Here is a 26,677-nt window from a genome sequence, read left to right on the forward strand (position 1 = left end):
TTTGCTACTGGATACCACAAACAAGCAATTATCTCAGAAAACAGTGAATTCAATGAGTTAGACTTATTTCTAATCTATGAAGAAATGACTATGAGGGACGAGGGCTATCAGAGGAGGTACTATATTTTAAAATGTATATATTCCACTTAAGGCAAGACAGGATCTTTTTTTTCTGCCTGGATCACAACTGCGGGGCAGAAACAAAAGTAATGGTCGGACGTAGAAGGGAATTAAGACGTATGAACCTGGGGCCACTACTATAATTTAGTTTCTAGATTCTTTATAATGCCCCCATATTTGTTACTTATAATTCATCAGTTTTATAAGAATGATTACCGATAAAATTCTTCAAAAATCAAAGGGCCCAAAGCCATCCTTGGGAGCACTAAAAAGAGAAACAAGGCAAATACATTTCACCCCCACGGGAAGTCTTAAAGAAGATTCTCAAAGAATCAGAAAGATTATAATACTGAATAGAGAAGAAGGTGGGGTCCTTCCGTCTTCTGACATAAACTACACAAATAATAAAAGATAAACAAGAAAGTAAATAAGTAAAAGACAGGGGAGTCCACCCATCAACCAGGGATAGGATCCCAGATGAAGTAAAATACGTCACACACACACACACACACACACACACACACACACGGGATTCTTTGGCATTATCTTATGCAGAAAGTTTCGAAGTTTACTTCTTCGTAAACCTTCACAGTAACCTGAAGCACGCTGCACTCGCCGGCCGACCTGCACTCGCCGGCCCTGCCCCACCTGGGCACGAGAAGAAGGTAACTGGGTACCCTGAACCTCCAAGCATCCCCGAGTTGCTGCGGCTGCTCGGTGATCACCCAGGCTGTGGATGCTACAGGCGACCACTAATCCAGCAGGCAGAAAAAGCCTCCACCCAAGGCGAAGATGGGCATGAGTCGCACACCCTCAGCGGAACAGGATGCGCAGGGAGAACTCAAGCGCAGTGTGTTCCAACCCGCTCGCCCCAACCATTATGAGGCCTGCCGCAACCAAGAAAATGCTAGGCGCGTAAGTGACATCACGTGTGACGCCCGGTCATTTTTCTCACGTCCCGTCCCTGCCCCATCCTGGCCGGCCGCTGCGGAAGCGCACGCGCACCTCCGCTTCCGCGCTCCTCGCTACCCACAATGCTCCGCAGCACCGAACTGTCGCAAAGGCCGCGTTTCGGCGGCGAGTGAGCGACTAGCTTTCCGTGTGGTGCGGCGGCAACGGCTGCGCGCGTCTCCCTCCTCCTTCTGTCGCGGGGCCAGAGTGCCTGAGGGAGTCCAGCTACGCTTAAGTCTGGCCGGTGCCACCTATCTCCGCAATGCCCCCCAAGAAACAGGCTCAGGCCGGGGGCAGCAAAAAGGCGGAGCAGAAAAAGAAGGAGAAGATTATCGAAGTGAGTACCCACCCCCTCCCCCACTCACGCCGCGAGTCCTCAGGAAAGAAGTCTCCCGGTTCCCCGCTCCCCGGCTCCTGTTCGCGTCTTCCGGGGCCACGTGCCCCTCCCTTTGGTTCTGTGTGCCCACAGCCCCTTCTCCAGCCCCCTGATGACGCTCACTGCCTCTCATCGCTGTAGTGACGCCGCTGGCGACCCCGCACCCAGCCTTTGCTTCTCCGCCCACACGGTAGCCTTCACCGGGTCGCGTGCGAAACGACCCCTACCCCAGTGCCCACACAAGGTTGTGTTCTTCGCTAGTCACCGAAATTGAAGACGTTTTTAGGCTAGTGTTTTAAAAAATACGCTGAACTGCCCCGGACCAGACTGTTTCTGGGAGGCCGACTCATTACGAGCCTTTGTGTTCCTTGTTTCTTTACCCGTCACCTAGGAATAGTGGTTACTTCTTTCAGAGCAACAAATTACTTCTTCATGGCCGTCTCGATCCATCTCTAAACTGTTTGAAGTTACATAAAGAGAGGAGGTTTCTTTCATGTCGTAGCCCACCGTCTTGTACATGGCGCTTGTCACAGATTCTGAGTTACATTAAATCCAATGACGTTTTAAGAGAGATTAGGTCTCATGTCACTAGCTGTGTACAGTGCCGTTATCTGGATTTGTTACATATTATACATATTCATTTAGTGCACTGAGCCTGTTGCCCTTTAATGGCAGAGAAACGTTGTTGACGTTCTCAAATGTTTTATGTTTGTAGTCCAACGACTGTTATCAATGAGTTTCCTTAAGAGAGTGGACCGTATTTGAGATTCCATAAACGTATAGTGTAGTCCCCAACAAGATATTTCTTCCCTCAATTCCTGTTATTAATCCTTCTCATAATTAAACAGTTCCTCGTGTACGTTAGAAGTAATTGGAAAAGCCATGACCGTTTTTCCTGCATGAGGTATATCTGAATAATTAATGCAGAGCCTTTTGTGGAATAGTTAACTTTTTATTAGAACACGACCAAAATGCGTGTTGTGCGTGTTTTGAAATGAGATGTTTATTTATAAATGATTATTATTTTTAATATTTAGTATTTATAGCCTTGAAAAATAGCATTGAAAGCCCCCAGGGTTTCATTGTATAAATCTAATCAGAACTTTGTCAAATTTCACAAAAGTTTTAGTCTGTTGGTTGAGTTTAACTAACATGCTTATTTAGAATTCTAGTAGCCTTGGCCAAGTTCCAACACTGAAACAGAACCTGTATTCTTATTGCCAGTTTGTGCTATTTAGAACTGTCATGAGTAGCATAACCAGAGATTTGAAAACAGAATGATTGTCACCTTCACACCTGTGTCTGCTATACCTTTTTGAACAATCTGGACTCCTGGCACTTAGGTAGATCTCTGGGGATGGAGATCTGATGGCATTCGGTGCTGTGTAAATAAACCAGGAGCATTTTAGGGATGATATTTTACCTGTTAACTTCCTTTACTGAGGTTGTATTAACATGTTAGACCATGATGCCAAATACAACTCCCATATAGACATGAAATTAAATGTTACATGACAATTTAAGTATACTTTACACATTATCAAGTTTTAACTATATATGATTGTTTCTGTTTTTAAATAAATATTTATTTTTGTTTTAAGGAATTGTAAATGAAAGTTACTTATAGTATCCCATCGACTAAAAATGGTACTTATATTATGGATTCATTCATCTTGTTACAAGGTTATTTTTAAGATAAAGAGGACTTTAGTTTCATTAATGAAGACTTCACAAAAGAAAATTGCAAAATAGCTGTATTCTTTAGCCAAAAGTATTCTAACAGAATGGTGAAATTAAGCCTTTTTTCCTCACATTTAACATATATGATGAGTGTGTGTTTTTTTGTTTTTTGTTTTAAATGGTAGTGTGCTGCATAGATCTCTGCTACCACCAGAGAGGAATGACAATATTTTAAGTTGTAGGTTAAGTTATATCATTTTTTGTGAAACTAGATTTATAGAGAATATTCATCCTGGTTAGGAAACAGTATATTCCATTTTGTTAAATATCATATGTGACTTTTTTTTTTTTAAAACTTACCTAAAGCCCTAGCATATCTCAGTGGCTCTTGCAAGGGGTTGAGGAGAGTTACAGCAGGCTTAGCTCCCAGCTCCTCAATCAGATTTCATCCAGAACAGCACTTTATCAATTTTTGTATAATTTGCATAATTTTGAATACTAGAAAGGATTTTTATTACCAAAGCCTTTAAAAGTTAAGATGAAGTAAAAAATATATTTTTAAGAATTCTACATGTTTTTTAATTTTTTAAGTTTTATATACAACTTCTAAAGGTTACTTTCCATTTATAGTTCTTACAAAATATTGACTGTATTCTGCGTGTTGTACAATACATCCTTGAGCCTATATACACCCAATAGTTTGTACCTCCCACTTCTCCACCTGTATATTCCCCCCTCCACTGGTATCTAGTAGTTTGTTTTGTGTTTTATTCACTACTTTGTTGTGTTTTTTAGAGTGCACATATAAGTGATATCATACAGTGCTTGTCTTTCTCTGACTCATTTAACTTAGTATAATGCCCTCCAAGTCCACCCATGTTGCTGCACATGGCAAAATTTCATTCCTTTTAATGGCTAAGTAGTATTTCATTGTGTGTGTGTGTATATGTACCATACCTTCCTTATCCATTCATCTGTTGATGGACACTTAGATTGCTTCCATATCTTGGCAATTGTAAACAATGCTGCTATGAACATTGGGGTGCATGCGTCTTTTCAAATTAGTGTTTTGGGGGGGGGGATTGTATATATACCCAGGAGTGGAATTGCTGGGTCATATGGTAGTTCTATTTTTAGCGATGTAAAATATATTCTGCAACAGACTTATAATGAACGTAATTGGAACCTGGTTCATACTGGTTGTTTATCTCTATGACCATAATATTTGTGGAAAAAAATATTTCTTTAAAGTCTATACTTTGACCTGTAAAAGGCTAATACTTATTTAAGTGTCTGGTTAATTTTGGAAGGTTTTTATAGGACTATGACCCGAAATTCTAAGTTTACCAAAAATTGACAGTTAAGTAGAACATACGCTTTTTAAGCAGTACTTTTGAAGAGATTTTAAAATAAGTGGTTGCACTACTTGCCTGTCCCATCTTCTGTACCTCTGTTGCTTCCACTGCCACCACCATAGGCACTCACTATAGAAGAACAACAGCAACACGTAGCTTTTGAGAACTCCAAGTAAAGGAAGTAAAAAGAGGCATGAGAGACAGCCTAATTTAATGAAAGAAGCACTGGCTTGGGGTGAGATAGACCTAAATTTGAGTCCCATATTTCACATTAAAATTTCAAATTTTGGAGGCTTCCCTGGTGTGGCAGTGGTTAAGAATCTGCCTGCCAATGCAGGGGAAACGGGTTCGAGCCCTGGTCCGGGAAGATCCCACATGCCACGGAGTAACTAAGCCCGTGCGCCACAACTTCTGAGCCTGTGCTTTAGAGCCTGCGAGCCACAACTACTGAGCCTGCGTGCCACAACTACTGAAGCCCACGTGCCTAGAGCCCGTGCTCTGCAACAAGAGAAGCCACCGCAATGAGAAACCTGTGCACCTCAACAAAGAGTAGCTCCTGCTCGCCACAACTAGAGAAAGTCCGTGCGCGGCAACAAAGATCCAACACAACCATAAATAAATGAATGAATGAATAAATAAATATATATATATTTCAAATTCTGTAGTTCTAGGCAAGTTACATGACCTATCTGAACCTCAGTTTCTCATTAGCAAAATGGAGCTAATTCCTATATTACAGAGCAGTGGATGACATGTAAAGTACCTGACGTATGGTATATGTTCAATTAATGGCAGTTGTTAATTTATTAATATAAAAAGCTAGTTAGGGGAAATAGACTGAACTGTACTGTTATGCAGTGCTTACTTTCTATCACTTGAAATAATTTCCTTATGGTGCCTTCATTTTTTTTCTTTCCCTGTTTAAACTCCCCAAAATTTCATGAATTCATTTGCATTTATAAGTATTTTCTTTCTGAAATGAGTATATCAAAAAGGGTTATTTATAAAAAAAGGGTTATGGTTCTGTTAGACATTCACACTGTTGTCTCAAATGGCATGCACTATTTGCTTTCTTTGGATAAAATTTAATAAACTGAAGTCAGCTTTGGGAAATGGAAGGTTTGTTAATGGAAACGGGGGGATAATCTGGGTTTAGGGCAAGCAAATAAAGGATGTCCAGCTAAGGCCTTGTAGCAGCAAGGAAGTAGTAATGGAGACCTATAGGGATAGGATCCAGGTATGTGAAGGGTGGAGAAAGAAATGATTCTCATTGCCAGTGAAAAACTTCAGCTAAGGTCAACTGTTGATTGCTTGAATCTATATTAACCAGCTGCAGAATATCCATTGCGTGGATAGACAACAAAAGTATACTGGAGTGCATTTGGGGAACAAACTAATGAGGTAAAACAGTGCTGGCCTTTGTTTATACTAGTGTCCCAAAAGGAGGACTCCAGTTATCTTGGAGTACTATTCATTATTGACCTGCACTCCTGCCCCCTTCCTTTATTCAGACATCTTATTTAAGGAGTAGAGGCTGTCCTGTAAAAGAAGCAGGATTACTGAAGAGTGGACGGGGGAGAAACTGTCAGTTTTAAGTGAAGTCTGGAGTTCACTGAGTGTTAAGGCTTTTGGAACCTCTGGGAGTCGTCCTTTTCTTAGAATTACTGCCTGTTCTCTAAACTCCTTCGTATTTAATTTCCCAAGTCTGAAACACACACTGTTCCTTCCTTATCACTTAATGAGGACCACTGTTTCCCTAGTTTTATTTTAACCATGATTTGGGGTTGAGTATAACCTCCAGTCTTCCCATCTCATATCCCCTGACCCTAAATCCAGGTTAATCTGTAGGTAAGGTCTGTCCTGAACTCAAGAAAAAGGGAAAGGAAGCCTTTTGGAAGTATTCTGAATTTCAAACTATCCTATTTTCAAGAGGTACTGTTAGTATCCCAGGTCCACAGTGTAATATTCAGAAAACGTCGTGTACCAACCGACCCAATAACCTAACTAGTTTCTCTGGGAAGTAGTTTTTCCCGGTGGAAAGAACAAGGACTTTGCTTGGAGTCAGATATACCTGGGCCAGACACAGTTCTCAGTGTTTTGGGGAAAGGAAGGAAAAGAAACAAGCCATCTACAAGTGATAAATTTACACAGCTCCTTTAATTCTCTCACTGAGATAAGTACCTTTTTGCAGTTGAGGAAACAGAAACAGGTTAAATAACTTGCCCAAGGTTATTAAGCCGGCAAGTGGCAGAGTCAGGATTCTGGCTCCAGAGTCCTTGATGTTAACCACTGTGTTCCACCTCTTTGTAGTAACCCTAAGAGGTTAGAGTGAGACCCACTTTACAAATAAGAAAACTGACAAAGGAGGTAGTTTGCCCAGTCCTGTTTGGGATTAGAATTTGGCCAGTCTGACTCCAGAGCTTATACTCTTGAATCATTACATTGTACAGCCTGCCCCTTATTAACAGTGTTACTTCAAAAGAATTGTTGAAGATTTCTGAGTTTCAGTATCAACATTTATAGAATGAGATAATAGTATATCATATGATTGTTAAGAGGATTCAATAAAGTATATATTCAGAAGTTTATGTTTAGTGAATACTAGGTAAATAAGTATCCCTTATCTCTGGAAAAAAATAACAATTTCCAAGTTCTAACCTAATTAGAGACTTCCAAGACACAACTCATTCATTCTCTTTAGACTGGTTAATTATGTGCTAAAGCAGTGTAATTAAACCTGAAAAACTTTTTCTCCTGGAATCTGGAGCTTATATACCTCTACCAGAAGCTGTTGTCATGAGTACTTTCTTCTCTAGCTGGCCACATCCCCTTAGAGGACTTTTTTCTTTCCTAAGTTTTCATATATCAGTATCTACCTTGCCGTTTGGCCTTGTTTATTCACAGTTTGCTTCTCCTCTGTAGTTACATGTGGGGCATGAGTTGAACCCCAGAAATGCTGTTCTCTGATGAGACATATGTAGATGGTGTTGTACTTTTGAACCTCAGCATATGAAGATTGATAGTAGATGGATGAGTTGGTTAACTGGCTTAGTAGAGCAGAGCAGTTGGGCCTGAGGGCCCACCTAGGAGTGTGCGATTGAGAAGCAGGTGGGTTTGCTCTGAAGAAGTCTGCAAAAGCTTGACAGTGGGAGGTACTAGGTAATGCAGAAGGCGAGTGACTGAAAACTAGGTGTTAAAAGTATAGAAGTAGCTGATAGCTCTTACCTATTCCTCTCGCAAGAAAGGGGGTGGAGGGGATAAATCAGGAGGCCTCTCTGCTTCTGTAACTAGGCACAAAGGATGTGGGGAACATGGTTAAAATACGAGCCTGAAAAGGGCCACTAAGGAGTCTGTGTAGTAAACTAAGAGACACCTTCTCCCACCTGCTCTCTTCTCCAGTCCTTTAGCCAGGGTTATTGCTCTCCTAGCTAGAAGATTCTTCTCCAGAGAAACAGAAAAGACAGGAAAAAAGACTTCAGATACCAGTGTTTGGTGGTTTCCTGACAGCCTTTTCACCCGTTTACCTTAGAGTGAAGCTCACTCAGTCTAGCTTCTTGTGTTAGTTTCTTAGGGCTGCCATAACAAATTACCACAAACCAGGTGACTTGAAACAGAAATTTATTCTTTCACAGATGTGGAGGCTAGAAATCTGAAATCAGGTGCAGGCAGGGCAGTGCTCCCTCTGAAGACTCTAGGGAATAACCTTTTCTTGCCTTTTCCTGGTTTCTGGTGGCTTCTGGCAGTCCTTGGCATTCCTTGGCTGATAGCTGTATCACTCTAATCTCTCTGCCTCTTTCTTCACATTGCCTTCTCTCTCTCTGTTTGTGTCCTTTCCTCTTCTTATAGAGATACCAGTCATTGGATTTAGGGCTCACGGTAATCCAGTGTGACTTCATCTTAATTTATTACAGCTACAAAGACCTATTTCCAAATAAATTCTCACATTCTGAGGTCGGGGTAGACATGAATTTGGGGGGAGGACCCTATTCAACCCACTGTAGCCCCCAAACACACACACAGTTGTGCAGTGCTTTCTAAATGTTTTTGTGCTGTATACTTACTAAATATGAATAAGTAGTCAAAGACCACCGTTAGTGCCTTGCACATAATGAGCATACCATAAGTGATAGCTGCTATTGTATTAATAACTTGCCCAAATTACTATTTAATAATATTCCAAATTTAGATTGTTGCTTTTTAGTTAGGAATACTTCAATTTTAATATTTCCTTTTTAGCAACAACTAGTAGTGTATATACTTTAGTAGTTTGGTTTCTATAAATTTAATTGTTTTGAGAGGATAGCTCTATTACCCAAAAAAACCAATCCAGAACTTAGTGTATCTTCTTATGCAGTATTCCCTAAAATGTGTTCAGTAGTGCATAATCCCTCAGGATACTCTGAGAAAAATGTTTTCTGAGGTAAAATAAGATTTAGGATTGCTGCCTACTGTATCTCCTCTGGTAAAGGCTCTCACATATCTTGTGCTTGAGAATTAAAAACCCTGTTAAATAAGCATTTTCCTAAACTTATTTGACTGTTGAACTAATTATCCTGGTGTAACAACTCTGCACATCCTGTAATACTGATACTCTAAAAACACAATTCAGAAAAAGCATTATAGGCTAACAAGCTTATTGACGATAGTTATAAGTATGTATTGAATCCTAAAGAATCCTGGGTGATGTTTTGAGCTCATATGTTGCCTAGACTTGTCGTTGTAGTGTTTTGCATGTCTGTGTATAGCATAAAGAAAGAATAATTTTCTTACCAATGCGTAAATGAAAGAATGATTTTTAGACATGACTGAAAAAATAGATAAGAAATTAATATAAATTGCTAAGATATCTCAATAATTTTTCTCATTTAGGACAAAACTTTTGGTCTAAAGAATAAGAAAGGAGCAAAGCAACAGAAGTTTATCAAGGCTGTCACTCATCAAGTTAAATTTGGTCAACAAAATCCACGTCAGGTAAATAACTTAAATTTCTTCGTTTTCTTCATATGGATGTAGTACAGCATCGTTGCAGATAAAAATGTTTGGTATTGTAATTGTGTTTCAAAATGGAATCCTAGGGCTTCCCTGGTGGCGCAGTGGTTGAGAGTCCACCTGCTGATGCAGGGGACACGGGTTCGTGCCCCGGTCCGGGAAGATCCCACATGCTGTGGAGCGGCTGGGCCCTCTGTGAGCCATGGCCGCTGAGCCTGCGCGTCCGGAGCCTGTGCTCCGCAACGGGAGAGGCCACAACAGTGAGAGGCCCGCGTACCACAAAAAAACAAAAACAAAACCAAAACCAAAATGGAATCCTACTCTATAAACTTTCCTGCATCTTGCCTTTGTTACTCAGCAATACCTTTTAGATATTCCTCCAAACCATTTTGATATAGTTCTAATTTATTCTAATGGCTGCATACTATGATGCGGATGTACAGTATCCATCCATTTCACTATAAGTAATCATTTTGTTTCCAGCTTTCTGACATTAAGAACAATTGTACAAGAAATATCCTTATACATGTGTTTTTACATGCATTTGTGCTTTTATTTCTGTAGCATAAATTGTCTGGTGACACAGTTCTAAATAAAGGGAAATGGATTTCTAATTTTTAATAAATTTGCCTGATCATTCTCCATAGAGATTGTAATACTTCAGATTTTCATTTGCAGTATGTGAGTTTTAGGTACTAAAGCGCTTTTTAATGTTTTCCAATCTGATTATGTATAAAGTGATACCTTATTTTTACTCTTTCCCTTACTCCTAGTGAGTTTGAGTACCTTTTCATAAGCTTGTTGGCTAATTTGGTTTGTACTTCTCTGACTTGTCTATTCAAATCCTTTGCTTTTTTGGTTATTTGTCTTTTTATTGTCAATTTATGAGAGACACCTTCTGTCTACATTATAGATAATTTGTGATGTTTCTGTTACATTTTGTTGTACAACAGTTTGTATTGTCAGATATGTCTAGTTTTTCTTTTATATGGCTAAAAGGTCTCCCCTGCCATGAGATTATGTGTGTTTTTCCTCGATTTTTTTCTAATTATTTTATTTGCACAGTCTGTAATTTTATCATATAAATTTATTTTGTATGATACTGTTTATTTCTTTTCAAATGAATAGCCACTTATACCAGCATCGTTCATCTCACTGAATTGAAATACCCATATTGACATATATTAAAGTCTCATATATGTTCAGATCTATTTCTGGATTCTCTTTTCTTTTCTGTTTATTGTCTTTCCCTAAACCAGTATCACATTGATTTTGATTATAGTGACCTAGTAACATATTCTGTTAGCTATTAAGGCAAGTCCTTCCCCCCCAAGATGTTACTCCTTTTCTGTTTTTCCTGGCTGTTCTTAGGCGTTTATTTTTCCATATGAATTTTGAAATTATTTTATCATTCATCAGTTTTACCATTTTATTCAAAAAAATTTAGCTCCATTTTCTTCACAGCTCTGTATTCTCAATTCTTCATTTTATATAGATCTTTCACTTTATTGAGTTCAGGATTTTACAGACATGGACCTTTATTTTAAAAAGTACTTTTTTCACCACCCTATCTCCTTTTCCTCAACTTTTGGAAACACTTTTTTTTTCCATCTGAAAATATCAGAATATATATTTGTGAGATGGTTAACCTCTGTCACTGATGCTGTCTACAAATTAGTGCCTCCAACACTTTAGTTTCTTTTACACAGTTTGACTCTAAAGCCAAAAGCTTGATCTTCCACACTGCTGACTTAATAGCTTGGTTTCATAAAAATGCATGCTCAGGCCTTGGAATCAGATCAACTTGAGTATGCATCCGCCTATCTTATTTGTTACATGATCTTAAATTATTTAGTGACACTGGTCTTTAATTTGTAGTATAGTATAAGGGGGGCAATTACCCTTGTAGGGTTTCTGTGGTTTAACTAAAAGAGAAGATAATGTAAATCATCTGGCATAATATAAGAATTCATTTCAAACATGTTCCCTCCCCCCTGTTTTTTCTTCTAGTGGGAAGTATATTGACTGGTATTCAAATTTTATAGACCTGAGAAAGCCATAAAATGTGTTGTGGTTGTTAGGCTTGATAGTACATTTAGTAATATATTTTTGATAATTTCTTGGGTACCTGACCTTTTATCTGTGAGCTTGAGTTATCTAACCACCATACGTAACATTGGAAATGAGCAGCAGTCTTGCTGTTGGAGCCAAGCAAGAGATGCCTCACCCTAAACCCTGTGATGCCGAGGATGACCCTACTCTGTGTCTCCTCCAGATGTACCTCTCCCCACACCAGCTCAGGGCCTGCAAAGGTCAGTTACCGCAAGTCCATCTTAGGGTATACTACACTGCCAATATGCCTGAAGTAGTCAAAGGCAGGATATGTGCTAGGAGTGTGGACAGAGCCTTGATCCATTCCATGTTCTCCTCTGCACCTTCTTTCTCCCTGCACAAATGTGGTGGGATGAAACTCAGGGTGGGAAGCGGAGGAGCCAGGGGTTGACTCTCACTTTACTGCCATGCTCCAGTGTGGAACTCCATGGAGCCTAAGCGTTTTAAATTTGAAACTGTCCTTCCAGGTCACAAGGTATGTTTGTCAAGTAGGGGTACAAACCATACTAGGTACAAACCATACTTTATTTAACATTAGTTTGATTTCTAATTTATAAATATTTACAAAAATGATTTGTAGGCATCCACTGAACTCTTGCTTGGGGTCCCACAAATGTCTGAGATGGGCCTAATGAGCAAAGAATACTTTTTATTAAAAATAAAGTGACTTAAATGTTTTCTTTTTAGAAAACTTCTCCCATTTTTCTGTTTAAACACATCCGGCCCACATGGTCAAAGTCAGGATTTAGAATGCCTTTAACCCTATTATAGTATTTGGCCAATCTTTCCCTAAAATTTCCTCTTCCTTTAATACATCTTTGTCCTGGATTTCTGTTTCTTTGATGTTTCTTTGTTCCTTTAACAGGCTTTTTAGGTTCTGTTGGCTTGTTTAATATTGGTATTCTTCAGGGAGCTGTTCTCTGCTCTTACCACTTTTTTATGCTGTCCTTGCGTAATCTGATACACACCCAAAGTTTACTTATTTGTAAGCAGCTATTTCTAAAATCTTTATCTCAAAGCAGACGTTCTCTCCGGGAATCAAGATCCATGTCCAGCTGCCTTTTAAATAGCTCCACCTAGATGCCCTGTAAGCATCTCATACTCAGTATGTCTAAAACTGAGCTCATCCCCACCTCCTGCCCTGAAACCTGTTCCTCCTATATTCCCTGTCTTGTTTAACAGCACTAAACATGCAAATGATAATCCTAGACTCCTCCCTCTCCCTTATACTTCATGTCCAGTCACTTAGTCTTAACAGTTCTACCGCCTTAAGAGCTCTCCTTCCCCTTTCCTCCATCCTTGCTGCTAATGCCTATTTAAATTAAAACTCTTGTGCTTTCTTGCGTACAGCAATTTCATTAGCTTCCTAATTTTTATTGCCTTCATTCTTGGGCTCCTTCTAGTCCACCCTTCGCAAAGTTGTGATCTTTATAAAATACAATCTGATTGTATCACTGGCTTACTTTAAACTCTTGAGTCTTATCCTGTCACCTGTTGATACAGTCCAAATTTCTCATTGATGTCTCTCATACCTTTTTCATATCTTTGCACTGACTGACACTCTCTGCATTTCTTGCCCATCAAAAGAATTCATCCGTAAAGTATTAGCTCAGTCTAATTTTCTTAGGCATATTGGCATTCTTTGTTCCCAGAGCACCATGTATTATACTATAGTTGTTGACATGTCTGTCTTCCCACTAGATTCCGAGCTTCTTTAAATAAGCATCTTTGTCTTTTCATCTTTGTATTCCCTGTCATCTAACATAGGACCTGACATATAAATGTTTGGATGAATCCTCTAATCATATTAGGTATGTAAATTGTGTGCCTGGAATTATGTCATATGTCATGTTTTGTTTTGTTTTGTTTGATCTCCCCCATTGACCTAGCCCAATGTTTTTCCACAAGGGTACTTATAGGTATTTGGGTTGGTACAATTCTTTATTGTGTGGGACTGTGCATTTCAGGATGTTTGTATCTCTAATCTTCAAAATGCACCTACTTGTTTTTGGGTTGTTGTCACAGAAGAAATTCCCAGGTGAGAACCATTTGCTAAAAATGCTGGGCATGTAGCATATGCTTAATAAATACTATTGCTATAAGCTTTTGAATATGCTTTTAACTTGGCATGGTACCATTTATAGGGGTTTTTTTGTAAAAGTCAGCTGCTACAAAATTGAGCGATTTCATTTAATAGTTTAACCACACCATTTAATATATACTGGAAGGCCATTGTAACACTGATATTAAGTAAGAACTATATACATGTAATATGCACTTGTCTTTATGTCAGTGATATTGTATATTACTATATAGTAAAAACAATTCATTATATGAAATCAAATTTACATTTTATACCTGGGAATATTATAGGTAGCACAAAGTGAAGCTGAAAAGAAGTTGAAGAAAGATGACAAGAAGAAAGAATTGCAAGAGCTAAATGAGTTGTTCAAACCTGTAGTTGCTGCTCAAAAAATAAGTAAAGGTAAACTTTAAATTTCAGAAACGTTATTTTTATCAAATGTAATTCATATTTTAACACTCTTACTATGTTTTCTTCAGATTATAAGCCAGTTGTGTATGCTATGAAAATAATACTCCCTTTGTCAAAGTTATCTTTGTCAGTGACTTTCTTATGGTTCCTTTATACATGTGCATAGCTGTGTCATACAACTGTAAGACCAGCCATTAGCCCCTCACTTGAGGGAAAATTAAGGATTTGGGGCAGTCTGCTAGTTGATTTATAATATCCAATCTTTGGTAGTGGGCAAAGCAAACCTATGGTTGTAAAAACTGTAAATCCCAAACTGTTGGCAGTATACCTGCATTTATATTTCTCTTTTGCCTCCTGCCTCACTGACGCCAACTCGACAAGTGATGATAGAATAACCTATGTGTTTGCTTGGTTTCCCACCCCTGCTCTCTTTCTTTTTGGTAAGAAAAAAGGAAACAAAAATAGATATAAAATGCTATAGAAAGAACTTAGAAGAAATGTCTTACTGTTCATTTATATATGGCATTTCCTCTCACACCAGTAATAGAAAATAACAAGTTAACCAAAAGTAATTATATCTCAGATAGAAGCTCTACTTTGTGATCTGGCAGAGTATAGTACAAATACCATATGCTATTTGACATAGGTGCAGATCCCAAATCCGTGGTATGTGCATTCTTCAAGCAAGGACAGTGTACTAAAGGAGATAAATGTAAGTTCTCTCATGACTTGACTCTGGAGAGAAAATGTGAAAAACGAAGTGTTTACATTGATGCAAGAGATGAAGAGCTTGAAAAAGGTATTTTTTTTTAAGATATTCTCTTAAAAATAAATGTATATTACTTTTGGTTTGTTGTCAATAACATATTTAATAACTTGAAGACTATTTCAGTCTTAGTAGGACTGTGTTTGTCCTAAAGAATAGTTGTGTGTTGTTGTTTTTCATAAAATCTGAATTTACCATATTATGCCCTTTGATTAAGTAAATGAAGATGTTTAAAAAACAGTGGATTATTTTGTATTTGTCTCTTACCCATTCTTCCAGTACTACTTTCTCATTTGCCTAAAGTACTTAGATTTTAGTGGATAATCTCACAACAGTGTTATTCCTACCTTTGGTGTTTTAAAGGAAATGTGTTTGGTTGTGAGTCTTAAAATAGAACTTTCCTGTGTAAGGATATATGCAGTGTGTTTTGGGGACAGTAGATAAAATTACAGTATTTAGTCTCCATATCTCTTTTTATTTAGATACTATGGATAATTGGGATGAGAAAAAACTGGAAGAAGTAGTGAACAAGAAGCACGGTGAGGCGGAAAAGAAAAAACCAAAAACTCAAATAGTATGTCCTTTTCTTGAATTGAGTTGCTGTGGTATTTATCATTAGGGAGAATTAAGTGGCAAGGTATTTGCTGCTGTTTTCTACTGGATTATTCTTTAAGTTATTGCCTCTTTTCATAAAGATTAGGTGAATCAAGCTTTGTTTTTGGAATTTACAGGTGTAAGTTATACAAAATTTGTTTCTTGTTTAAAAGTGACTTGAAAACCATGTGACTGAAGTCCTTCAAATGCCGTTTTCTGAGGTGGTTTTACTTTCTCAAACATGTAGAATTCTTTATTTTTTTGTGCAAAATGAATGGAGGTAGAACTATTAAATTAACCCACTTAATTCATAACATATTCTGTTTTAATGGTAGGGAGACATTAATAAATCACAAGGGTGAAAATATTGTTGCATATGAATTGCAAAATGAATTTTTATTCTGTAGTATAGTTACCATGAAAAACCTTGCCGTGTTAGAAAAATTCTAAGTATTGTTTTTACTTACTTCTATTGTATTTTTTCAGGAAAAAAATGATACTTATTAATTTTTCCTTCTTGTTTGTAAAGCGTGTTTACCTAAGGCTTCAGTACAGTTGCATCTTGCACCCATTCATGTTTTAAAGGGTCACTATCCTTTGTGTTTCTTTTGTGCCTTGCTCCTTTCTTAGATGTAGGAAATTGCCTATAATTTCAGGTAATTCAAATAGTGTTAGTATCTTTACGCATGTGATTAGTTTTTAGGAAAGATCAAATCAAAACAAAGTTATTGGTTTTATTTTTTTGTAACCATTTTTATTTTCTCATATTTGAAAACCAGACTTTTGGATTACATTTACAAAGCCTAAATGGCAGCAAATCTTTTTTGTATAATTCAGTTTAGAGCAATGTCAAAAATAGAAGTTTTATACAGATCCTCTCTAAAGGGAATTTACCATTGTACTAAGTATTTTAAGATTAATTTATATTTACATTTCTGCACTCAAGGTGCTCTGTACGTAAGTGGTTAGCCTAAAAAAGATGTGAATTGAGTGTACTTGTTCCATATACCTAAGCATTTACCTTGGAAATGGACCACACTGAGCCACTGCTTGTGAATATTGTCTCTATAGGTGTGCAAGCATTTCCTTGAAGCTATTGAAAACAACAAATATGGCTGGTTTTGGGTATGCCCTGGAGGGGGTGATATTTGCATGTATCGTCATGCACTTCCTCCTGGGTTCGTCTTGAAAAAAGATAAAAAGAAAGAAGAAAAAGAAGATGAAATTTCATTAGAAGATTTAATTGAAAGAGAGGTAACTAGTATCTTTTTCCTACCATAAAACACTAAAGCAGTATTTATTGTGAAATTTTAATATTTACCACTTGGGGGCAATAGCATGTTGTTATGAAAAGGAAAGAAGTATTATGAATTTTTCTCAAAGCTGCCTTACTTTTTATTTGATTATTCTTGTATGTCTAAAATGTAAGCCTAGCCATAATCATTAGCCAAGCATGACATTAATTTTAGGATTATGAAATATTTTTTTAAGTACTAGCTACTGGCTTATCAAATAAACTGTTTCCATAAGATTGATATACTGGTATATCAGTTTGTGAAAATGCTTAGTCAGTATTCAGAGTGATTGAACTTGAAGTTTTAGATATTTTCCTTGATGTCTTTATTTTTTTGTCATTTTACTAATTATTTAGTAGTTTTTAACATGTGTGGAAGCAGACAACTCCACTACAGTTTTTCAGCTATATGTTTTATCATCATTCCTGGACTCAAAGACTCTTCAGCTGCTCATCTCTGGCTCAGCACAAGAGTTTTATTCTTGAGCTAGCAGATAGGGTTACTGAGTTAGCAGATAGGCTCTTGGCCTTGACATGAAAAATGTTGAGATTATTGGAAATACTAGTTTAGGGTTGTATGCTTCAGACTGTATCCATTTTGCCTTGTCTTGGGTAATCTAAATGTGTTGTGTACATGTCTAATGTTGAGATTATACACATTTGTTCTTAAAAGGACATACTGTTTGGTGTCTCACATAGGCAATATACTGTGATAGAAAATGTAGACTTTGGAGTCAGATATATTTGAGATTACTATTTGTATCCTGGTTCTGCCACATATTAGCTAATAACCTTTGGTAAATTTTCCATCACCCTCTGTTTGCTTATTTGTGGAGATGGATGTGTTAGCATATGTGTATGAAGTACTTAACATTGAATACCTGGCAGATGTTCAGCAAGTATTATTTTTCTGTATATTTATTATTTGATTATTGGCCCTGAGGAAAGCAGATGGTGCCTTTTGCTTAGTTTGTTTTCTCATCTCTTGAGGATCACAAATGAAACTTGGATATTGTCATGGTGCTTTTCGTATTTATTGTTTTCAGCAATTGACTTATTTTAAAACTATTTCTTGTGACGAGTTTTACTCATCTTCAATTTTGAAAAGACATCTAGCTCAGGATAATATATTTTATAATGTTTAGAAATGTTTGTATCTCTGGACATGCATTTTGCTCCTTGCCATGTAAAGTGAAAATAAATCAGTTTATTCTAAGTTTAATGTCTTCATAACAGTCATAGGCAAGGGCTTAATTGAAGTAGGAGAAAACCGTTAGATCATAGTATCATAGATGACTTTAGGGGGAGAAAATTAACTTTTTTATCTTTGCAGCGTTCTGCCCTAGGTCCAAATGTTACCAAAATCACTCTAGAATCTTTTCTTGCATGGAAGAAAAGAAAAAGACAAGAAAAGATTGATAAACTTGAGCAAGATATGGAAAGAAGAAAAGCAGACTTCAAAGCAGGGAAAGCATTAGTGGTATGTCCCAAACTCACCCAAATAGATTCTCTATTCTTTCTTTCATTTTATAATTTCTGTATTATGCAAGATTTTATCCTTATTTAATTATGTGTATGTCTAAAATTAGTGACCAAGAAATGTTTGAATTTTGTCCTGAGTTGATATATGTGTGTATTTGAATAGATCAGTGGTCGTGAGGTGTTTGAATTTCGTCCTGAATTGGTTGATGATGATGATGAAGAAGCAGATGATACCCATTATACCCAGGGAACAGGTAGTGATGAGGTAAGAGGAAGCGTTGTCACCTCATCTTCTCATGTTGATTGAGAGAAGCAGTAGAGAGTGACAGTAGAGCAGTATAGTTAAGAGTACCAACTTCGGGGCCTTGGTTCACATCCTGACTCTAACCTGGGAAATTAGTTACACGCTAGGCCTCCACCCCCATCTGTAATACGGACATAATGATAATCCCTACATCACAGAGTACTTGTGAGAATTAAATGAGTTTATAAGTTTATGTTTATTTACAGTTCTTTATAGAACTTAGGTCAGTGCCTAATATATAGTTAAATGTTTATGTGTATTAGCTGTAAAATATGTTGTTTTCTCCCTCTAAAAGAAAAAAGCGTTTTGTTTAATATTTTATACTAAACAAAAAAAATCATGAGACAGACACTAAAAAGTACAGAGAAGGGAACAGGAGACAGCAGCAGAATTATTTGGTGATACAGAGACTTAGTATTAGCAAATAGCTTTTCATTTTTCATATAGTTATCATAAAATTCTGACTTCTGCCTTTGAGTTGAAAGATGGAAATATATATGTAAAAATATGATGTCAGAGGAAGAAGCTTCAAGTATGGCATTGCTATTCCTTTTTCAAGAAGTTTAGAAAAGTGAATTTTGGCAATAGTCATTTGTTTTCATTTGGCATTATTAATAATTTTATTTCATTAAGATAAATGTCAGAGTTAAAAGGCAAGTAATTTATGAAAACTTATTAGTAACACTTTCTTTTCTATGTGTTTTTAAAGGTTGATGATTCAGTGAGCATAAATGACATAGATTTAAGCCTGTACATCCCAAGAGATGTAGATGAGACAGGTATTACTGTAGCCAGTCTTGAAAGATTCAGCACATATACTTCAGAAAAGGATGGTAAGTATGCTGACTTTTGTGTAATTCTGAGAATTCAGAAACTGTCTAAAGGGGGTTAGGCCAGGCTTGGCAAACTTAGATGCCTGCAGGTATCTGACTGGTAACATATAAACATGTCATTTGGCCGTATATAAAAGTAGTAAACAGTGGAGGCTGTGGAAATGGGTGGCTGGTTGGATATTGAAGCCATTAACAAACTAGAAGGGGACAAAATGAGTTTCGAGATGTAGCTAATGAGTTCATTTCAGGACCTCATGAGTATGAGATATTTTGGTTATTAAAAGTGGCGTTGTCTAGGGTACTGTGTAGACATTACCAGGAGGAAAAGGTTTGAAAGTCATCTGCATTGGTAGCTGAGAGTGAATGAACACACCCAGGCACAATACATATGATGAAAACATTCTAGAACAGACTGCAGAAAATATCAATGTTTTAGAGTAGTCAAAAGAGAAAAAGCTTGGGAAAGACACTGAGAAGGACAGAGAAAAATTAAGAAGAATTTCAGGAAGATTAAGTAGGATGAGAATTAGAAATAATTCCTTAATTGTGATTAGGGAAGGAGTTGTAGGAATAGGGTACACAGTTTTCATTGGGACTGCAGTGGTATGAGGAATGAGGAGAAAAAAATGACTACAGATCACTCACTCTTAAGAACTTTGAGGGGGAGACATGGTCATGAGAAGGGCCTTTTAGGATATGGGAAATCTAAATATATCTGTTGGCCAGAGAGAAAGGATCTGGGAAAGAATGAAAAATTAAAAATGAAACAATATCAGGTATAGAAGCAAGATCTAGAAGTATAAATAATGAGTTCAGTTAAGAGTGAGAATGGAGGAGAGGCTGGCTAGGTGTATTTGGAAATAAGGATTGCTGATACAATTTATATCTAATTGTGCCTTGAGTGAGGATTTGAAGAAAAAAGTAAAAGTTTGGCATGGTTGCTGTGAGAGAAAAAGGTAGACTACTGATCAAGGCAAAAGTTGAGGGAAAAAAAGCTAAACGTTGTTTTTACAATAAAGGAATAAAAGTTATAACTTGAAAAACTGGCCTGTTCTCCTGAGATTTGAGAATGCTGTCAGACTACTGTCTTAATGCCAATCTGCAGACTGATTTGCTTCTTTGAAAAGTAGGGCTTTGGTGACAATAGGCACAATTGCAAGTACCTCAGAGGTTATAATTCCCAAGAATTTGTCATCAAAGATGTTTGAAATAACTTTAAATTAGGCTATTAAAAATTCTGTGTGTTCAGTATTGATGTCATTGAACAAGAAAAGGCAGCATTTTTGTTTTCTCAGTCATATAATTATAGCCTGAAAGGAAAAGTAGCTCCATAGCCCCAGGGTTGTTGTTTTTTTTCCCCACAGTTTGATGACAAGATGAAATATTTCTGCATTCACACTCATTTACAGCATTACAACTAGTGTGACTTAACTGCTATTTGTAAAACCAAAAGCTAAGTAGCTGCTTATATCATAAATGTTTTTTTTATTCCATAATCATTTATTCAAACAAAATATGTGGAAGTTGACTGTTTAAAAACCTAATTGTTGGGTCATGTAGAGGACACAAGGTTGTATAAGATAAATCTTGCCCTCAAATATATGAACCGTTAAGCAGTCAGATGTCTACAGTGAAAGACATATGTTATAGTAGGTATAGATAATTGATACAAATAAGCTCAGAAAAAGAGCAGTTCTTGTTGGAATAATCTTAGGGAAGGCTTTCATGGAAAAAGGAAAAGAAGTGTATCAGTCTGTGACTGTCCATTGCTAATGGACTAGTGTTTTCTTTTTCTAGGCCTTACTGATTTCAATTTTTATTTTTAGAAAACAAATTAAGTGAAGCTTCTGGAGGTAGGGCTGAAAATGGTGAAAGAAGTGATTTGGAAGAGGACAACGAAGGGGAGGGACAGGAAAATGGAGTCATCGATGCTGTTCCTGTTGATGAAAATCTTTTTACTGGGGAAGATTTGGATGAACTAGAAGAAGAATTAAACACACTTGATTTAGAAGAATGACACCAAAGAAGTCAATGAAAAAATTAAGTCAGCTCAGCATGAGTTGAAATTGACTACATTAATTTTTTTCCACCTAGAATTCTTCAACAGGATGTTTGTTTCCCATGCTGATTCTGGAGGGCTTACTCTCCAAAAAAGGAATATTCTCCCTACATCTTGTCTTCTGACTTTGGCTACATCTCATAGTAAGTTCAGAGTAGTTCATGATAAGTTAAAAATATAATGGTCATTGCAGAAAATGATTGATTGTTGTAACTGTCCACTCAAGTAGGAAGTGTAACTGCTTTTCCAGCTTTTGATTTTCAGTGGGCATGCGTTATTACAAGGACAACATAAATGTAAATTACCCTTCATTTAATGCAGTTTTTAATGAGTGATTTTATTTCCTTTGTATTTATATGTTTAAAAGACTGCCTGAGATATGAGCCTGTACTTCATAAAGGAAACTGCATATGCAGATTCAGTATTGTATATCTTTGGACAATTAGATGGACATTTAAAATGAAACTTCATTAATCTGCCAGGATCAGCTGCAGTGCCCTATGTTAAACTGTTTTAAACTATTCCTTTTCTTTTTTGCCAATGAAGTTGTAAATAAAGACCGTGATACATTAAAATCCAAGTATGGGCCTTTTTTTTTTTAAGATTTTTCTATGAAAGTTTTCTTACCATTTCTAGCTTGAGAATTTTAACTAAATATCTGTTAGAGTTAACTATCACAGAAGGCACAGACACCTAAAGGGGTCTCTTAATACTGATTATAGGACTGTGTAGAGTGCTGATAGCCCTACTATGAGCTTAGTAACACCAATACTTAGCCTCAGAAAGAGACCATAGGTGATGTTACATGAAAGGGTAGTTACTGAATTGAGGATCATCAACCTAATTAAGTATCACCTACAGTTGAACTAGATACTACTAAAGCATCATTGTGGAGATCCATGGTCCTGATAAAGTTTGATTACTCTGTTTGAGAGAGTGTAAACAAATCCACAAGAAAACTGGGCTGGGGCCTTTGACATTGAGATCCCCTGAAAAATTAGGGTGATACATTTAAAATGGACATAATTTGCTAGTAACATTTAATACTAGTTATACCTTTTTATCATTTTTATGTAAGTATATTTTCAAATATTAATACAGTGCTTCTTTTGTTATTTGCAAATATAAGTGGATTTTAAGATAATAGCACTAAAAGGTCAGGTGACCTGGGCCCTAATTAATTTCTGCCTCAGATAAATTATATGATTTTTAAATCTCTGAACCTTAGTTTCTTCATCTGCATAGAGAAGTTAAAGTGCTTCTGAATTGTAAAACCTAAGAAAACGTGACTGTAAATTTTGTCAAATGATAACATCAAAGTTGGTAAAGAAATTGAGTTCCTGGCTGTTCAGTACTATAACATAATTGACATTTTTAAAATGTAGAATGTCATGAGCCAAGTTTCCCATCTACAGTGGAAATTATACTTAAATACTTTCTATGAAAGATTTTTTCATTGTTTTTATTAAAAAGTTTTAAGTGTTACTTATGCTTTATTTAGTAGTGAAACATTTTCAGTTTAAAGTATTACTGCCTTACAGTAAGCATGTGATTTTGAAAACCAAATTTTCTTTAATCAGTGAGTTAAAAGGAAAATGCTACATTGTGGAAGTAATTTTTGAAACCCGCAATTCTTCATCTAGCCTATAAGTGTCTTTCATTAGAAAAACAATATATGCTCAGAGAACGCAAAAAAGCATTTAAATCTGAAAAAATCAAAATGCAAAATTAAATTTGCTTCTAAAGTAACATATACAGGCATACCTCAGAGATATTGAGGGTTTGATTCAGACCACCAGAGTACAGCAAAGTATTGCAATAAAGCAAGTACACGAATTTTTTTGATTTCCTGGTGCATGTAAAAGTTATATTTACACTATACTGAAGTCTGTTAGGTGTGCAATAGCATTATGTCCAAAAAACAATGTACATTCCTGAATTTAAAGCTATAGCTAAAAAATGCTGTCATCTCAGCCTTCAGGACGTCATTGCATTAATATCAAAGATCACCTATCACATATCACTAAAACAAATATAATAATGGAAAAGTTTGCAATGTTGCAAGCATTACCAAAGTGTGACACAGAGACACAAAGTCAGCAAATGCTGTTGGAAAATGGCACCGATAGACTTGCTCAGCGAAGTACAATAAAATATGGGTATTGCAGTTTTAACAAAGATCTGTGGCATCCCTGCATCAAGCGAGTATATCAGCGCCATTTTTCCAACAGTGTTATTTTTAAATTAATGCTGTTTTTTAATGTTTGTTTTTTTAGATGTAATACTATTGCATACTTAATAGACTATAGTATAAACTTAACTTTTATATGTACTGGGAAGCCAGAAAATTTGTGTGACTCACTTTATTGCAATATGCACTTTACTGTGGTAATCTGGAGCTGAACCTGCAATATCTCCAAGGTATACCTAATATTGTTTACAGTGCAGTTACCCTGTCTTAGTATAATAAATCTGAAATTGGCTCTTGTTTTTCAAACTCATTTACACATAACTTTAAATAGTTTTTTCTTACACATTGCTCTTTTATATAATTTCCATTGTAAACATAGTAAGTCTCTGTAATCTAATTTTAATTATGTGATGACTTAGCTTCATTTTTAAAGATTTGTGATTCAGAAATTTAGAAACTTACAGTGTAAGCCTTCTACAGGAGGAGAACTGTGGCTTTGCACCTATTTCCGTATAATTTGTAAATGAGATCATTTTCCAAAACATAAGAACTTTTTATGTTCTCGTTAACATCTAGGAATTACATCACCCCTACACTCTTTTATCCTGTACTCAATAACAGTTACAACCTATAATGATCCCTTGTTTGCCAAAATATTTCTAATGCAAAATAATTAAATTATGAATTTTAATTTATTTTTGCACAAACGATTTCATAATAGGCCCACCATGGATGGACTGATACCAAATTGTGTAATTGTTGTACCATATATTTGAATGTTAGTCCATTCTGATTATTAAGTGATTTAGAATGTGATAAAAATGAAGCTGCAGGATCACACATTTAGGTATAGCACATCATTAAGAAAGCATTGCATCCATCCTCAGGTTTTAACACACAAAGTACCCAGAGGGAGTTTGTGACAAGTTAATACAGATAATTAATAGTATTACTGAATGAGTTCCATTCGTATTCTGGGTATTGAACTTCGTATAAAGAACTTTCAGGATCACAAGCTGTAGGCTACTCCTCACTCTATATATTAAGTTCAGGTCTGTGATTCTGATACATATACTATTATATTAAAGCTTCCAGGTATTAAAACACTTCGCACCGTATGAACTCATATACGTGTTGCAATGAATGTATCACAAGGAATACTGTATGAGAGGTAGGTGGACTACCAAAGTCTTGTGTTTTGGGTTTTTGTCTTTTTTCTGGTGCATATCCCATTGGTAATAGCAGTGTTTTCTTAATAAAGATAATACCTTGTTTCTCAATAAAAACTACAAAGATTGAAATTAGTAGAAGCCCACAGCATTTTAACTTTAAACTAGAATTTAGTAGCATCCACAGAATTTCATGACATCTTCAGAAATAAACCTGAATGGCATTAGTACAAAATGTATTTCCAAATACTCCCCTCCCCACCCATTTTAATGTTGTATGTTTACCCTTTCACTGTTCATTGCTTTCTGTTTATAGGCAAAGAAGAAAGAATTAGCTTTTATTCATTCAATTAACAGGTATTTCTGTTATTATTATTCTCTCTAAAACTGTCAAGTGGTTTTTTTCTCCAGCCTTAAGTAGTTTCCTAACATGCATGGGCTAGTCAGCAGTACTCAGTTGAAGACACAAGAGAGACCCTTTGTGTGTCTCCAGAGTTCTCTTTGTGTGTGGCTCTCATCCCTGGCACTTTGCCTTGCAAATTCTAGCTGCCTTGGCTTCCCTAGACTCCATCTCCTCCTGGGTTTCCCCTTCGTATCCTTTGGCTAGAAACTCCAGGCAGTAAGCTTGGAAAAATCATGGGGGTCACTTTTGTTTCCCATCTCTTAGAAATCATTGCCTATTGTCTGATATTTATATCTTGAAAACAATTGTTTATATATTACATCTGATTTTTTAATTGTTTCAAGCGGGAGGTAAATCTGATTCATTGCATCATCTTGGCCAGAAGTAGAAGTAAAATCTGAATTTAGATTTTCACCACTTTTTGATACAGGAAATATTTAAATGAAAGCTGATTAATTTCCTCTACAAAATCTGCTAAGAATGTGGGTGTTCACAAAGTACCAAACCCCTAGTTAATTCTTCACCACATTTCCTATGTTTACCTGGGTAACTTATGGTTTTAGTCAGTACTACTCATAAAAATCTACTTGACAGAAATAGCTTTGCTAATATTAAGAATGTTCATATTCCCCCAAAAATCTGGTTTTCCAGATTCTTTTTTAATGATTAAGTATTGGAATAGAAATTCTCTATATGTGAATATAATATAAAGTATTAAAATCTCATGAAAGCAACTCAGATGTAATATAAATAAATGTCAAGAACTTCAAGGGAAAGAACTTCAGGAGTCTACTAAGTGTCTGAGAAAATGATCTTTTACGTAGTTCTTTGAATTCACTGTTGAAGAGAGATATCAGTATTTAAAATGATTCTGTGAAACAAAGAAGATTCCCCCAAATTACTGTTCTTTCTTTCTCAAGGCTTTTAATGTAAAACCACAATAACTATAGAACTTTATAGAAGCTGAAATATTTAGTGGATGACCTTCTCAGAGAAGATACAAATATATCTTTATGTCTTGTTTTCATTTCCATATGTTTAAATTAAAAGCTGTTGCTTTAAATTGGATCTCTTGGTTCCAGAAGTATCGGAGTAGAAATTCTCTATATGTGAATGTACTATAAAGAAATATATATTTCTTGGTTCAAGAAATATTTGGATACATTTGACCCCTTTTGTTTTCTTGGTTCATTTACTTACCCATATATTGATGATGAAGACTGAAGCTAACAGCGCCCTAAAAATGGGGAAAACATTTGAAGTGATAATAACCTGTTTAAGATCTTAACTTTAAAACTTAGGCTCTAGAAATTCAGGGAACATAGAGGATAACAGTTTATTTTACCTCAACCTCTGTACATATCATCCACATAATTATTTAGCCATGTAATCATCCTGGGATGCTCAGCATCTGCACAGGCTATTTACTAAACATATTGCCAAAAACAGGTCACAGAATTTTTTTTTTTTTTTGGCTGCATTGGGTCTTGCTGCACGTGGGCCTC

The 26,677-nt window shown here is 36.3% G+C and overlaps 1 protein-coding gene across 3 annotated transcripts in view; it reads left to right on the forward strand.

Moving 5' to 3' along the window:
- The first annotated feature begins 1,231 nt into the window (after positions 1–1,231).
- ZC3H15 (zinc finger CCCH-type containing 15) overlaps positions 1,232–26,677 on the forward strand; it is a 62,299-nt gene continuing 36,853 nt past the window's right edge. For 2 of the 3 annotated variants that reach the window (XR_014326283.1, XR_014326284.1), the window contains exons 1-11: positions 1,232–1,408; positions 9,352–9,453; positions 13,957–14,068; positions 14,724–14,876; positions 15,326–15,417; positions 16,509–16,691; positions 18,065–18,211; positions 18,377–18,478; positions 19,227–19,350; positions 21,177–21,552; positions 25,086–25,126. Coding sequence is in view for 1 of the 3 variants with exons in the window: in XM_082841470.1 (XP_082697596.1) it covers positions 1,334–1,408; positions 9,352–9,453; positions 13,957–14,068; positions 14,724–14,876; positions 15,326–15,417; positions 16,509–16,691; positions 18,065–18,211; positions 18,377–18,478; positions 19,227–19,350; positions 21,177–21,367 (1,281 nt within the window). In the remaining 2 variants the exon portion in view is untranslated. Of the gene's footprint in view, positions 1,409–9,351; positions 9,454–13,956; positions 14,069–14,723; positions 14,877–15,325; positions 15,418–16,508; positions 16,692–18,064; positions 18,212–18,376; positions 18,479–19,226; positions 19,351–21,176; positions 22,181–25,085; positions 25,127–26,677 lie in introns of those variants that run through there. The other variant, XM_082841470.1, reaches the window with a different exon arrangement.

The sequence above is a fragment of the Leucopleurus acutus genome (genome assembly GCF_964270905.1).
Source record: "Leucopleurus acutus genome assembly, chromosome: 6".
Classification (NCBI taxonomy): Eukaryota; Metazoa; Chordata; class Mammalia; order Artiodactyla; family Delphinidae; genus Leucopleurus; species Leucopleurus acutus.